The sequence below is a fragment of the Mugil cephalus genome, chromosome 12, assembly GCF_022458985.1.
Source record: "Mugil cephalus isolate CIBA_MC_2020 chromosome 12, CIBA_Mcephalus_1.1, whole genome shotgun sequence".
In the NCBI taxonomy this organism is placed as follows: Eukaryota; Metazoa; Chordata; class Actinopteri; order Mugiliformes; family Mugilidae; genus Mugil; species Mugil cephalus.
Window position 1 is genome coordinate 22393941 of NC_061781.1, and position 14988 is coordinate 22408928.

General features: G+C 37.6%; 1 protein-coding gene across 1 annotated transcript; it reads right to left on the reverse strand.

Annotated features, from left to right (window-relative positions):
* Positions 1-374: 374 nt before the first annotated feature.
* hacd2 (3-hydroxyacyl-CoA dehydratase 2) lies at positions 375-12975 on the reverse strand. Its single transcript, XM_047601352.1, has 7 exons — positions 12769-12975; positions 10652-10769; positions 9620-9638; positions 6538-6626; positions 5938-6059; positions 2373-2551; positions 375-1020 (listed from the first exon to the last, which is right to left on the reverse strand). Exons 1-7 carry the CDS (start codon positions 12891-12893, stop codon positions 938-940), a joined length of 735 nt encoding a protein of 244 aa, XP_047457308.1. The 5' UTR covers positions 12894-12975; the 3' UTR covers positions 375-937.
* Between the last annotated feature and the right edge of the window lie 2013 nt (positions 12976-14988).

The following is a 14988-nucleotide window of genomic DNA, read 5'->3' on the forward strand; positions in this document are numbered from 1 at the left end:
AACACTCATATAATCTATATTGTGATTTCCTCGTCTATTTTTGTCAAAACAGTCCGTTGAAATACGTTAACCATCATTTACAAGCTACAGTGTTTGAGCTCTTTTGCCTCCAGCTAAGCCCCGCCCCTCAAAAAATATCACACTGTTTATATACAGTGAAGGGGCCTATTTGGATGGATACATAACAAAAAAAAATCATGTAAAAACACCTTAACATCAAACTATGAAGAAAATGGAGCAGCACAACTGTGACTGGGAAACTTTTAAAAAGATAAACATAATCGACATCAAAACCACTGAGAAAGCGAACGAGACGGACGTCACAATGAACAGCAAACACACAGCCACCGACAGAAAAACCAAGCATGCAAATGTGAAATGGAAAAAAAAAAAGATTTATTGAATTAAATGAGGAATGTAATCAGACCTTGGAATAAAGTAAAATCGAAGAACACAAAAACTGGAAAACAAACACAAACCTTTCAGTGCTAGATTTCACATTACTCTCTCTACATCACAGCTTCTTAAAAGAGACCGAGGGATGAGTCACAGGGAGGCGAGAAATGTATTCTATCCTTTTTCTGTAGTGTCATTTAAAAGGAGGTTTTCAACTCTAGTGGTGCTCTGCTGGCAGCTCAACCGTACCCAAGTCAAAATACAGTTTCTTTAAAGCTGTGAGCTCTCAAACTAAACAAAAAAAATACCTGTTGTTCGTCCATAAATAAATAACAACAAAAACACCAGTTCATTTGTGGTTTTTGGAATCGTCTAAACACAACGGCTGTAAAAACAAAAAAAACATCTTATACTGTATTGTCAGGGCAGTTCTGGCACTTTTAGAACTGGTCTGGTTTTGCGTTTTGTGATTTTTGTTCCTCGTTCGGTGGATGTTTTGGTTTCCTCTTGTTCGTCTGGATCTTTGTGAACGCCGCTGGACTCACTCCACTTTGCTGTAGTCCTCTATGTGGCCCAGCACCTTCTTCCTCTGTCGTATCATGTGGAAGTAGAGCTGGGGAAAGACTGGAGGGAGGTCCGTAAAAATAATCAGTACAAAAGTTCCACATCGTACCCATACATTAGTCACTTAATTGTAATATAATAAAATGTGTGTCTAATAAATAATAGGGTTTGGGTTTGTTTTTATTCACCAAACAAAACATATGATGACTTTTAAGTATAATGAATCAGTTCCAGATAAAGCTCTCTCTCTATTTCTCTCTGTGTGTATCCACATTTTTAAATCTGTGGTGATATTCATGTGCAGGGTATTATGTTCAATAATTGTTTGGCTACAGCACCAAAAGCCACAGAGTTTTGAAGCTATAGTTGTCTCTTGTGGGCGACTAAAATAAGAGTCACAATATTTGCCAAAGGTGCATCTGTAAGAGTTTATATAAAAAAAAAAAAAAAGTTTCAACAAAATCCCAGATGTACCAACGCAGAATAAACATCGTAGTTAGCAAATGAAAAACTGCGTCTTTTTGTGATTAAAGCTCCAACTCCAGTGACGGGCAACGATCTCCTCTGATCCGTCACTAAATCAAAGCAAAGATGGCCGACTGCGCCGACTGCGGCGTCGCTTTTGTCTGCACCAAAAAGTTTTGTGCAGCTTTGGTGCAAACCGCTAAAGGCTGCATTCGACTAGCACATTTGTTCTCTGCCTGTATGAAAGGAAATATTCCTGCCATGAGTGGTCTGACTACGAGCCACAGCGCGGGACACTAGAGAAGCTCAGAGTCCTGAGGCTAAAACAAAAAAACTACATATATATATATATATATATATATATATATATATATATATATATATATATATATATATACATATAGATAGATAGATAGATATATATATATATAGCATAGCATAGCATATAAAAGATGTTACTGGAAGCAGAACAAGGAAAAAGACTGAAAGGTATGTTCCTGATCTTTTTGTTTCCTCTGTAAATGTAATTTGCCTGCATTTATATAATATAATAATCAGTGACGCCAAACCTTTCTTTCAGTAAGAAATAATCAAATGCGTTACTATTTCCAAACCAGTCATCAGATTAAAGTTACTTAACCAAGTCGCTGTGTGTTACTATTTTTCCCATTTTCCTGAGTGTCACGATATATTTTTGAGTGACGTTCTCAGCATGAGGACAACGCACGTGTAAAACGACACACACGTAAGCAACAATGGAGGGAGGGAGGAGAGATAATGTGCATTTTTGAAATTCATTTTGAGTTTGTGTCCGCTAAAGACAAAAGTATTAAGTTTCACTCTGTAAACTCTGTGCAGCAAACAAAGTCCTATATAGCTACAACATCGAATGAAGGAGGTTCCCCCACCACCCAAACAGTAAAAACTGGACATGGGTGCAAACTTACGGGGAATGTAAGAGATCATGACGAGGATGAGGAAGCTGTAGTAGTCGAAGGAGAAGTTGTACTTGTTGGGGAGGGTGACGGAGTACAGGCCCGTCTTCTGCACGGTCGGTAGCGCTGCATAGATAGTCAGCAGTTCCCCGGTCACTCCCATGGGGTACAGCACGAAGAAAAAGGTGTACCTGCAGCACGGAGAAGGCGGGAGAAAAGAAATGATAGCGGCTTATATATTCATCGTTTCTGCAACAGAAGGTGGAAGAGCAGGCGCCGCCACCGTTTTCCTAACAGACACCAAACCACTGAGGGAAATGATACAGGGCCGGATTTTTACAATGCAACTCAGTAGAAAATGTGACGGAAACTTAATTAAATCTGGGAATCCATCGACTACTGTCTGTTGACTTACGGCCAGTGTTTAAGGGCTTCTAGTGTAGAAAGAAACTTGTATATCCAGGCCCAGTGCCTTGATGTTTTGGTACTCGGTCAGTGTAACCAGGAATTGAACCGTTAATTGCCTCCCTACCTCTAGCATTTTACAACTGATGCTGTTTAGTTTCTCAGTGTGTGTGTGTGTGTAAAAACAGGGAAAGATCCATCGTTACAATTATAACCGCTTCGTTTATGGTATTTGTTTGCTTGCTTGCCAACCGTGTATGACGCGGCCCTTCCGCCTGTTTTACTCTCCATGTGAACTGTTTGCCTACAACCTGCAACCAAACTCAGCTCAAAGGTGTTTGGTCAACACAACGCAAACAAGCCTGGCCACCGACATGCCTTTCCTCCTTCCTCCTTCCGTACGGGCTTTGTGTATTAATACGCAGGTATCTGCTCATAAAGATCACTTCATTTGTATTTATAGGTTCACAGGAACAGAAATATAAGAAGAGAAGAGGGAAGGATGATCATTTTGAGGAGTATAAGATGTAATTGAAGGAAATGGATGCCAGGCTGAACAGAGCAAACAAAAATGAAATAAATAAATATTATGACGTAAATACGGGTTCATATTTTGTGCTGCGATAAGAAAAAAAAGAAAAAAAAATCAAAAGCGTAAATAAGAAAGATAGAAGACCGCCTGTGCACACTTCTTAAATTTTTAATCACTGAACCGTTGAGGGATCAGACCGCGTGAGGAGGACGAGTCGAAAGCGCACGAGTACGAGCCAAACTCCTTTTCTTCCACCGGAGAGAGAGAATAAACATCAAAGTGAGGAAATGAAAACTTCTGCCTCTCCTCCGCTAACTAACGCTCCAAACCCAGCAGCTGCCTCGTCTTCCTCTGATCCGTCTCTCAATTTCACACAGATGCCCGACCAATTCTTTCCGTCTCTCAGGGTGCAACTCAAACTGTAAGTCAGATACCAATATAGCAGCGGTCTCATTTGCTACCTAGCAACAGAGACTGCCGGGAGGGAGACGCTTAACAACTGTTCCCTTGGTTGTGGATGCAGAAAAATCCCATTAGGCAGAAGGAGGGATGTAGATTTATTTATTTTTGCAGGTCTGATGACTTCTTTGAAATAACTAATCAGCGTTTGAAGTGATGCCTTCTCAGAATTATTTCCAGTATTTTCCAGGTAACAGCCATAAAGGTCTCCCTGATACGTTTCCACAGCTGTGGTGTGCAGAAAAGGAGCAGCATCTATTGTAGTATTTTTGTAATTAACTGATGAAAACTGTATCTTTACAGTTGAAAAAAAAGATAATATGTGAACATTTGTGAAGAGAATAACATTTTATTTAATATTTAAACTGAAATTGTTTAGTTTTGTGCCAGAGAAACAGTGAAAGTTGAATCGCATCATTTTAAAACCTATTTCTGAATCAACTAACCAACCATTTCTGAAGCACTGAGCGCATATTTTCACTAAATAAGTAACTCACTAGTCACCTATATGTTCACTTTGACAATATATGGCAATATATATACAATATATACAATATATATGATATATGAAGCTGAAACAATTACTTAGATCCACACTGACTATTCATTTTAATATTGGTTAATTGTTTTAATTCTATTGTAACTGGAAAAAAAAAATCTAAAACACCTTCTCAAACATGAGAATTTACTGTTTTATTGTGAGTAATTAATGATTCCTTCCCCTAAGCGACCAGCACTTTTAGTTCCGGGAACCTTTCCAGGAAACACAAGAGCCCCTCAGACTCTTGCGTGTCCACACGAGTCCACAGAGATTATGTCTGAAGGAGGAAGTCTATTTCTGTGTGCGACTATAATATATACAACAACCATCTTCCCTTTCAGTCCAGTAGGTGGTGATGATGGAGACTATAAAACTACAATAGCAGCGTATGAGGGGATGACACCTTAACGGCGTTTGGTTTCTCAACAAAAGACACCGACAACGAATTCAAACTGCCAGAAAGGTCAGACTTAGAGGAAGCAAACGGATTTTATGCGCTACTGAAGGACTGAGATAAACCCCATTCATAGTACTCCTCAAAATTCCTGCTCCTTTTTAAAAGTGCTACCTGCCGAAGAGGGACTCTAGGGGTTATAATAATTTTCCAGGGAGTCCCTGTGGTGGAAACACCTCCTAAACTTCTTTATTCCCTGAGGAACTATTGTTACTGTTTAGTATTTTTGTGCCTTACTTTACACAGCTGGTGGTTACGGGACTAGATGAAGGATCTTTGTGCTTTACTACATCACTTGCTATGCAGCGTATAATGTATTCTGGCAATGACAATTAAAAGATTTATCGATTGTATGCACTGCATTGATAGAATAAAATGAGACCAAGGACCAAGAAACTGATGGAGAGATTAAGTACTGTTCCTACTATATGTGTTCTATATTAAACTAGTGCTATTTATAAATATACATTATTATTATCGTTTTCCACATGTGCAACAGTTGGGTGGCTGTGCAACTGCTGTAAACATACATACTTTTACCTTTAAGCAATGTACTAGGGTCAGTGAATCGCCCAAACATTCAGGCCTCAGTATTTGGCTGATAGGAGCGAGCTACACTGTTAGCTTCTCTTCTGCTAATATTACAGCATCTGGATTCCACCATTGACTATGGACAAACCCATCATGACATCACCTATTAGATTCTGAACCTCGAAAAAAATAATAATTTTTGTACCAGGCTGTTTAATGTTGCTGTAAAGTTGGGCTTTTTAACATGAGGGTCTATGGGGATTTATTCCCTTTGGAGCCTCTAGTGGCCACTTGGTGAACTGCAGTTTTTTTTGCCCCCGCTTAGATTCCACCTGAGGACTTAACAGGCTCTCGGCCAATTTCGGGAAACCTGACAGAGTCAGTGTGTAATGTGCTGCCTCGTGATTGGCTCAATAGCAATAGGGGCGGGGCCTACTGTGCACAGGAAGCTTAGATTGACAGGTCTCAACTACTGTAGCGGTCTGTGTGAAACTGTGCGCTGTTGAGACAGTGTGGACTGAAAGATAAACTCGATTTATCCCTTCGCTAAAATATTTTGGATTCATGTCAATGCGCATTTAAACATAATCAAAAATAAATAAATAAACCTTTCAGTCATAAGTTAGTTTTATTGGATGACTGGTGATATTCCTACCGTGCCCATTTGATGAGGTATGGAAGGTGATTGAGCAGACTGAAGGTGTAGAAGGAGTAGCGGATGATCTCTGTGACGGTCCAGGCTGTGACGAACAGCAGCACACTGTCCTCACTCTGGACCTGAAACACAAACACACAGAGGATGATGATGCAGGGAGGAGGACAGAGGACGAGACGGGCTTCAGTCATGCTCCGGCTAAACTAAACTCATCTGGTCATGCTGTTTGTCTCAAGCATTCAGAGAGAGAGAGAGAGAGGTCACACTGCAGGCCGAGCTTCACCATCCTCAGGTATTAGATTAAAACTGATGCAAATATGTTAAAAAATATTCACATAAAACACGAAGACCTCGAGAATGAATGTCAGCACAGCAACGTACAAACCAGACGCAAAACATCAGAAATATTATTTGTTTACAGATTCATTCTTGCGACGCTCTGGCAAGACCGTAGCTATCGTTACTTACACATTTACTGCTCGCAGATCTACAAACAGGGCAAACAGCATCGACTGGTCACTTCTGAACACGAGTACGCTCATCAGAGACACTGTACAGATCCGTTTATGTGTGAAATGAGCTTAAAGAAGGTCAGTGTACCTCCCTGACGCTGTGTGTGACGGCCCAGGTGAGGAAGACTCGGGACATGACCTGGAATCCGGTGAGGACCACGGAGGACGGTACGATTCCTGGGACAAGGGCAGAAAGAACGATGTGTCTCAAATGAAAAAAATGTACAATAAATCTGAGAATCTGGAACAAAGTCTTTAGACCTCAGAGACCTTTAAGGATTTCAACATTTATTCTGTATTTTTTTTTTATTATTTAAGAAAGGAAAAGTGATGCACTCTAGTAGCACAAGCCTCGTTACAGATAACAGCCCCATTGACGGCGCAGATAATCAATGTTTATCTTATCTTATCTGAATTTGAATTTGAAGATGACACCGATGCATCCTGTGCAATTACTACTACTGCTGCTGGGCCAGTTTAAGGTCAATACATTTTAGATTATAATTAACTTCTCTGTTAAAAAAATAAATAATAAATAAAATGTATAGGCTAGTATTTGAGTAAATAGTTGTGTATCGTGTAATTAAATTAATCTGAATATATATATATATGCTATAATAATAAGTTCCAGAAGATTAAAGCTACGTAATGTAGCTCATATAAATAATTTAACCTCCTGAGAACCTGCGTCCTCATATGGGTACATTAAGTTTTAGGTTTGTGGAAGCTTATTTTTCTGCTTCATTTAAACTTTCATCCTCGTAACTAGATAAACACGATAAAGGGCATTTCACTCTGCAGCCGATCACGTGACAAAAGTACAAACATGTGCCAAAAATCTCATCAAATTTGAAAGTTTTTTTATGCTTATTAACTTTTCTACTTTAATATTACACACAAATTCTATCAATAGTAACGAGCTATAACTTCACTAAATAGTAAGAACTCGATCGAGGACGTTGGGACTTCATTATTTGCAATTCTGTTTCTTGCACAGCCTTGTTCAGACATGAAAAGACATATGACATATATGTAACATATTTTGTGACATATTGGTGACTTTATAATAATATTGAGCGAAATAATCCCCATGTCAATGTATGAGGAGATAACTATTTTCCCAAAACCTTCTTCCTGTTCATGGGGTTCAATGGAGAAATTGAAAATTCATACTAAACAAAAGCTCAGATCTCATAAGGTTAAGACCAAACCCAGATAAAATCATCCATCTATGACCATCTATGTAGCCTATTTCAGCTGTGCTGACAAGCACCTTAAAAAAAAAAAAAAAAAACATATTGATACATTTTTTTATATTCATAATTTTAGGTTTTAGAAAACTGAACAATCTTAGAAACATGAATATATTTCCATATACTAGTTTACATTTTGCCATAATTTTCCAAACGTGGAAATTTATAAAATCAAATGCCATTCTTTTCCAAACATGCATAGGAACCCTGGTAAATATATTAGATCTGATTCTCACAACTATCATGAGATGATGAAAAACATCCACACGAAATAACAGGAGAAATAAAGCTGCAGTGTCGTCTGTTGGCCAGTAGAGAGACACCTAGAGTTCACTCAGTATGTGTGTGTGTATGAGTGTGTGTGTGTGTGTGTGTGTGTCTGTGTGTGCGTGTGTGTGTGTGTGTGTGTGTGTCCGTGTGTGTGAAGCAGCTGCGGGGAGCCTGTTCAGAGTGTGAAAGGTCAGCGAGCTTTAGCTTCAAATCCCGGATAATGAAGAGAATGGACCGCGCTTCAAAGCGAGAGGCAGCCGAGCAAGAACTGGTCTCTGCTCATCACATTAACACCACGAGAGCCAACAGCTCCTCTAACACTGAGTGTTGGACATGAAAAAAGGCTTTGTTTGTCTGCGCATAATTGATTTAATCCACAAATGGAGACTTACTAGTCACAGTGTCAAAAAAAACAACATAATTTCAGATATTAATAACTACAATACAGCACATACAGCAGTTAAAATGTGCTGTTAAAATACTTGTTGATGAATATTAGTCTCTTATTTTCACGAGAAAAAAAATGGCTGGTGGAAATTCTGATTCTGATTAGCTGGTGATCAAAAAGGTTAATTCAGAACCCTGACTGTAATTATTATTATTTTTTTGCTTTTAGTCCCAATCTTGTGTGTTATGCTCTGTATGGGCGACTGTCTTGTGTAACCACTGGCTGCATAGATAATTGCCCCCTCTGGGATAATAAAGATTTAACAGGATTTAAGGTGAACAAAACGACCGAAGTGATTTTCTGCTAAACATATCAGGAACCGAGCAAAAACTGATCTGATTTCCTTCAAGCTGCATTTAAACCAAAGTGACGTCAAACAATGACGAGTGGAGGGAAGTACTTCCAGAATTAGAAAGAATGTGAACCCCCAGAGGAGCTTAAATGCTCCTCGTCATAGATTTTCAGAATATCTGGAACTGCACTGGAGGGATGAACGCTGCTCTCCCAAAAGACGCTCCCTCATTTGACCGTTTGATGAAAGCGGCGTCTGAAGCACCAGAAATACTCAACGTATGTGCCTGCGAACATCTGCGTGTCATTAAACGGGTCGTAGACACAGACACAGACCCTGAGAATAAAAAGTCTGATTTTTAATATGAATTAAAACTTACTTCCCAGTGTTTTGTTTTTAAATTGTGTCCCGTGTGTGTGTCTGTTACAGGGATCGACCGATACATATTGGCTGGCCGATATATCAGGTCGGTTTATTTTATAAGCATAAGAGCATTAAATATTTTCTGAGTTCAATAACAGTTTATATTCTTGGTTAAATTGACACTTGTAACATTTGTTACTGTGTCATTTTTATCATGTAAATGGAGCAAGAAAAATCAGTATCGGCTCCAAATATCGGCTCAGAAAAAAAGGCTGATGCACAAAAAAAAAAAAAAACAGTGTGGCCCTAGAAATATTGGTCGATTTCTAGTCTGTTATAATTTTAATTAAATATAACTCCAATTTAAACAGTAAACTTATTATATGAATTCAGACTGTGACGAGAGACCACAGTAATGAACAGGAACATAGATTGAGATATAGCAGTAAAACAGACTTTCAGTAAATGTGACATAAAGTTGTTGCAACAGAGAGTTGATGCAACAGAGAGTTGAAGCAACAGAGAGTTGAAGCAGCCGACTCACCTACAGCACAGTGCAGTATCTGTGGAGAGAAGAGACAACAGGTAATTACTCAATGAGCTTACAGCTTTTTCATGCATAACCACAAATCATTTAGCATTTGGATTCATTCGGTCCTTGTTCCATTTTTTAAAACATGCACACATTCATAAAATGCAAAATCTGACTCTGTGTTTGTGCTAAATGTGTTTTGTGTGCGTAGCTAAAGTAAATTCTCAAATAAAATTGACCTCATCAGGATCAGTTCATGCCGAGTTCAGTCTGTGCATGCGTGACCTGATGAATGTGGACGTTACGTCCAGCGTGTCTGGACAGGATCAGCAGAACACGTCCTGCTGCTTGACCTCTGTAATGTACGTGTACATGATCATAACGTTATATCGTGTAGGTCCACAACAGTTATGACTCCTCAGAGAATGGACGTGGGCCTTCTGAGGGATCACCTCACAGATACGTGATCAGTTTGGGATCTAGTGAATTTGGAGGCCAGGTCAACACCTTGTGATGTTCTTCATGTTTTTTTGTTTTATTTTTCTTTAAGCTGTTCCTAAACTGTTTTCGTGTGTGTTTCTGTGTCAGGCTGTTCCCAGCAAAACACTGTATTGTGACAAGATGGTCAATGTCATTTACTTCTCCTGTCAGCGGTCATAATGTTATGGCCGAAACATTTGAATGAACAATGTGTTTAACTTCGTTTTGAAATTTCATTTAAAAAAAACAAAAAAAAACATTAGTGAACTAAATGTATCTGAGTATTTTTATTTTAAAAACCTTCAAAAAGTCCCAACGAAGGTATTTTTAGCTCCGTGCTCCAAACACAGTGCAGAGACGCGTGTTCAGCTGCCATGTTACAGAACGCATATCAAACACTTAACAGAAGAATCCGAGCCCTCGTGAGCTCGAACAGGAAACGATTAGATTACTAAAATAAGAACAACTGTCGCATCCTTATAATCTGCATATGTAAGCTAGATAACGTGCGCTGACAAGTGTTCATGTCGTGTCACTACGCCCCGTCCTTCGCGCTTCTCTCACCTCCAGTAGAGCTCCAGTCTGAAAGAACTTCAGAGGCTTCTCTATGGAGTAGTACAGCCCATGGTAGCTTCCTCTGGCCAGGTAAGCTCGAACCAGACCCACGGCTATCACCAGCCACCTGGAGAGTAGAGACAACAAACAAATAAATAAATAAATAAATAAATAAATAACAGCGCAGTCACTTCAAGAACTGAAAACCAGATTAACCAGATGGTTGATGTCTGCGATTTGTGTGTGTGGTTATTGTGGAAGGAAGTTCAATATAACCAATACACCCACAGTTTATCTCAGTCTGCATTAATACTGAGTTCAAGGAGAGATGTGATGCACAAATGATCATCTCAATAGAATAAGGTTTATTTTTTAGTTCCATATTTTAACAGGTGAGCTGAGAGTTACTGGATTTCAAAGGCTAACACCCTTGACAATTAACAAATTAAAATTCAAACTGACTTTTTACACAACAGTGTCATTTAATTTGGGTTATTTAAAAGTAATTATAAAACTATTTTCTGAATTTAATGAGAAACTTTGTCATCGCAACTGAAAGTAGAACTAAATTAATTTCAGCAATCTTTTTTTTTTAACAAGTTAAGTCACTTTAATCTTTATTAAACAAAAATTCAGTAAATATTTTTTAAGAAAGTTAACTACAATAAAAATGCAGCCTTTAAAACATTAGTTGTAATTACAATCAGAAACTCATTTTCTCATCTTTTGAATTCCACAAATGTGGATAAATGTTGTGTTTAAGAACCTAATATTGATCATGCTGGTTTACTGAACTGCATGTAGAAACTTTTATCTAGATTTCATCGTCCGCTACCAATTGCATAAAAAAAGATGCGTACAGACACTTAGACCAGATTAGATTTCTGACTGTCGACACAAGTCAAAGGTCAGCTGCAGTGCAGGATTTGAGACATGAGTGTTGCTGGAGGAGACATTAAACAGGGCGGAAGTTTCATTTCACGCTCTGGTTTTACAGATAACAAAAGTGTGGCTTTCATCTGTACGACCTCAACCTCAGTCAGGACCAGTGAGGAATATCAAACTGAGCAGGCCTGCTCTACAGCTACGGCAGCATCGGCCCCGACACTTAACTCATGCACAGCACAAAGCAAGCGTTGAATCAGCCGTCAGTGCGGCGCGGCATAAATGTGACCTAACTGGTTGGAGCAGTGAGCAAACAACGCCTGCCATTCAATTGTGCAACAGTCTAAAAATCAGTGCAATAAAAGACACACAGAGAGATTTCTTAGTACATGGGTCAAGATAAGAGTGTATCCGAAGTTAAAACAGCAAAATGCTATAAGATAAAATCTAATAGGGACGTTTCTGCAAATATGTGCCTGAAAAAAATGGTAAAAATGGTAAATCTGAGCAAAATAAACCAAATATCCTTGAATATTCAAAGTAATTAATGAATCAATTATTAATTTTTTAAAAAATTAAATTGATCTCTATCTATTTATTTCACTATCTATCTATTTATCTATCTATCTATCTATCTATCTATCTATGAAAAGATGCAAACAGCAAAATGGAGGGAGTGGTAACAGTTATTCCCTTCATGTATTAATCATTAACTAAAATTGTAAAAAAATAATTAAAAAAAAGCTGCTGATCAGTTTTATTTCAGCGCGCAATTTAGTTTGTAAACCTTTTTTGCGCATTTTTTTATTATTATGATTATTATTTAACTTAAGTCCCACAGAGCAGATTTAAAACACTATTTTGTCTTTGGGTCAAAGGAAACAATCCAACACTTCGGGAATATATTATTTTTCAGTTATTTCACTCCAGCTTGTGTAAAGACAGACAGACAGACTGTTTGCCAGCAGACAATGGACCATCTGTCTTAATATTCCTGTACTGTGAGCAGGGGTTACAGGGTCTGACCAGCCTGCTTGCTCGTCTGCTGCTGTTAATCTGTGTAAGCCCGTGGATGACTGTAAGCAAATTCAAAGTTAACTCACCACACAGCACGTTTGCAGACAGTTAACAGATTATAAGCATTACTATTCAGATTATTATTCTGCCTTGCTCAAAACACACACACACACACATACACTCAACCACAGTAGCATTAGCACCACAGGAAACACGCTACATACCCTGCTGTCATAACAACGTTGTAAATGACCAGGTAGGCCGTGGCCAGGGCTCCGGGTCCCTTTTTTTTCTTCGAGGCCACATCGCTGTGGGAAGCCCTGCTGGTCCCCTGGGCAGCTGCCGACATCACTGCAACCCTCAGCGGTCTTTGGTCCTGGGTGAAGGCGGCTGTCAGGTTCACCGAGTCCGGAAACGAACAGGGGGCCACACCCGGAAGTGACAGACCCGGAAGTGACATTGGGAGATGACATTTTTTTTTTAATTTTTTTTTTTACTTTATTCGACGAACAAACAATATACATAAAATATACCTAATTAAACATAAATTTATATAAAAATATATATATACATTTAAATATATATAAATACAAATACTATGAACCCAGTCACCAAGACACGAGACTCGAGAGACTGATTTACTCATGTTTAAACATTATTTAAATAATACTGCTAAATTATTTAATGTGTGACTATATCTACGTGTTTACGTTATTATTTTGGCTATTTATATTTTTTTACTTAAATGTTTTTATTGTGTTCTTCAACATTCCGTGAATTTTCAAATAAACTTTATTGAGAAATACAATACAATCTAATGCAATGAAGCCGCCAGGGGGCATAGATATATACATATACACTATGGGCAGGGGGCTGCAAACATTTGAGAGTATTTTATTTCAAAGACAAAGAATAGAGAAGATTTCCTCACAGTTAAATTTGTTCAATGGCTCTTGTGGAAATCTTTTCTTTATCTTTGGAATTTTTTATAATTCAAGTTTTTATCAAGTTTTCTACAACATAGACAAGTGCAATTTCAATACACTCACTAGAATACAACAAACAACATCTTGGCACAGTCAAAACACAGTAACCAAATGAGAAACCATAGTATATATATATATATATATATATATATATATATATATATATATATATATATATATATATATATATATATATATATATATTATTTTTTTATTTTTATGAACCTTAAGAAATCAGACCAGACTTCATAAAACTTCCCTTGGTATTTAGTTATTTGTCCTGCAACATGAATTTGCAAAATGCAGATTTTAAACAGAAGATTAATTTTTCAAGGAAAACAACTGCTATACCTAATTTGTAATCCACTGTTTTAGTAAGAGAAGTGGACAGAACACAACACTGAGACCCAGGACTAAACAGCAGACAGCAATGTGCCCAAATTGCATGTAATTTTTCCTCAAGATATTTCTTTTTTAAAGGGTAATTTATTAAATGTAAACATTCTCCTAATTTACTTATTCTTCTGGGCACTAATACAAATGGAAAAAGTCTAGAGTTGTCGTTTCTTATAAGTTATTATTCTGTTATTCATCCAGCTTGAGATTGAATTGGGCTGAATGTGGCCCTAAAATGTGTCATGTCTTGCTAACCATTCTTAGTGTGTATATTGGTGTGAGTGTGGACGTGTGTGTGCCTGTGTATGTGCAGTGTGTATGTATGTGTGAGTGTGTTTTTTATGTGTCTGTATGTGTACATATGTGGTTGTGGTTTCTTGACTTTGTTTCTTGTTGCAATGTTTTATGTTTTTATTTATGTAAAGCACTTTGGGTTGCTTTTTAGTATGAAAAGTGCTATATAGATAAATAAAGTTTGAATCATCAGTATCATATTTATTTGCACTGGTAATCAGGAGACTATTTCTGTTCTCTCCCCACTAGATGGAAGTATTTGACTTAAAGTGTGAACAGAAGTGTTGGGCCAAATATGCCAAATATTGTATATCTTTTATTTTAACATTCGTCATTTTTATTAAAATAAAATACAAATATTAAACACATAAAACCCGAGAACATTTTGTATTTGTTCACTAAAATCCGTCTTTTAAATTTCAGTTTTTTATTTTATACATGACTGGCTTCACACCATCACTTTCTTTGAAAGGACATTATTTATGGCTTTGTCTCACTTTATACAATTGACAATACCCTTATCATTGGAAGATTTTACATACACAATGCAAATACACGATGATTAATCCCTAGTTTTATGCGTTTCATGACGAATTTATCTCCTTCACAAAAAGCCCTTAAACTATATTCATATGCAATGAAACCGTTCAATCTGAATGAGAAATACGATCTAGCCTCGTGTTTTTTTCTGCTTTATGATTTTGTGTTGTATTTTCAGATTTCACTTTACATGATTGTCAAGAGCTGCCTTTACTAATAGATACATAT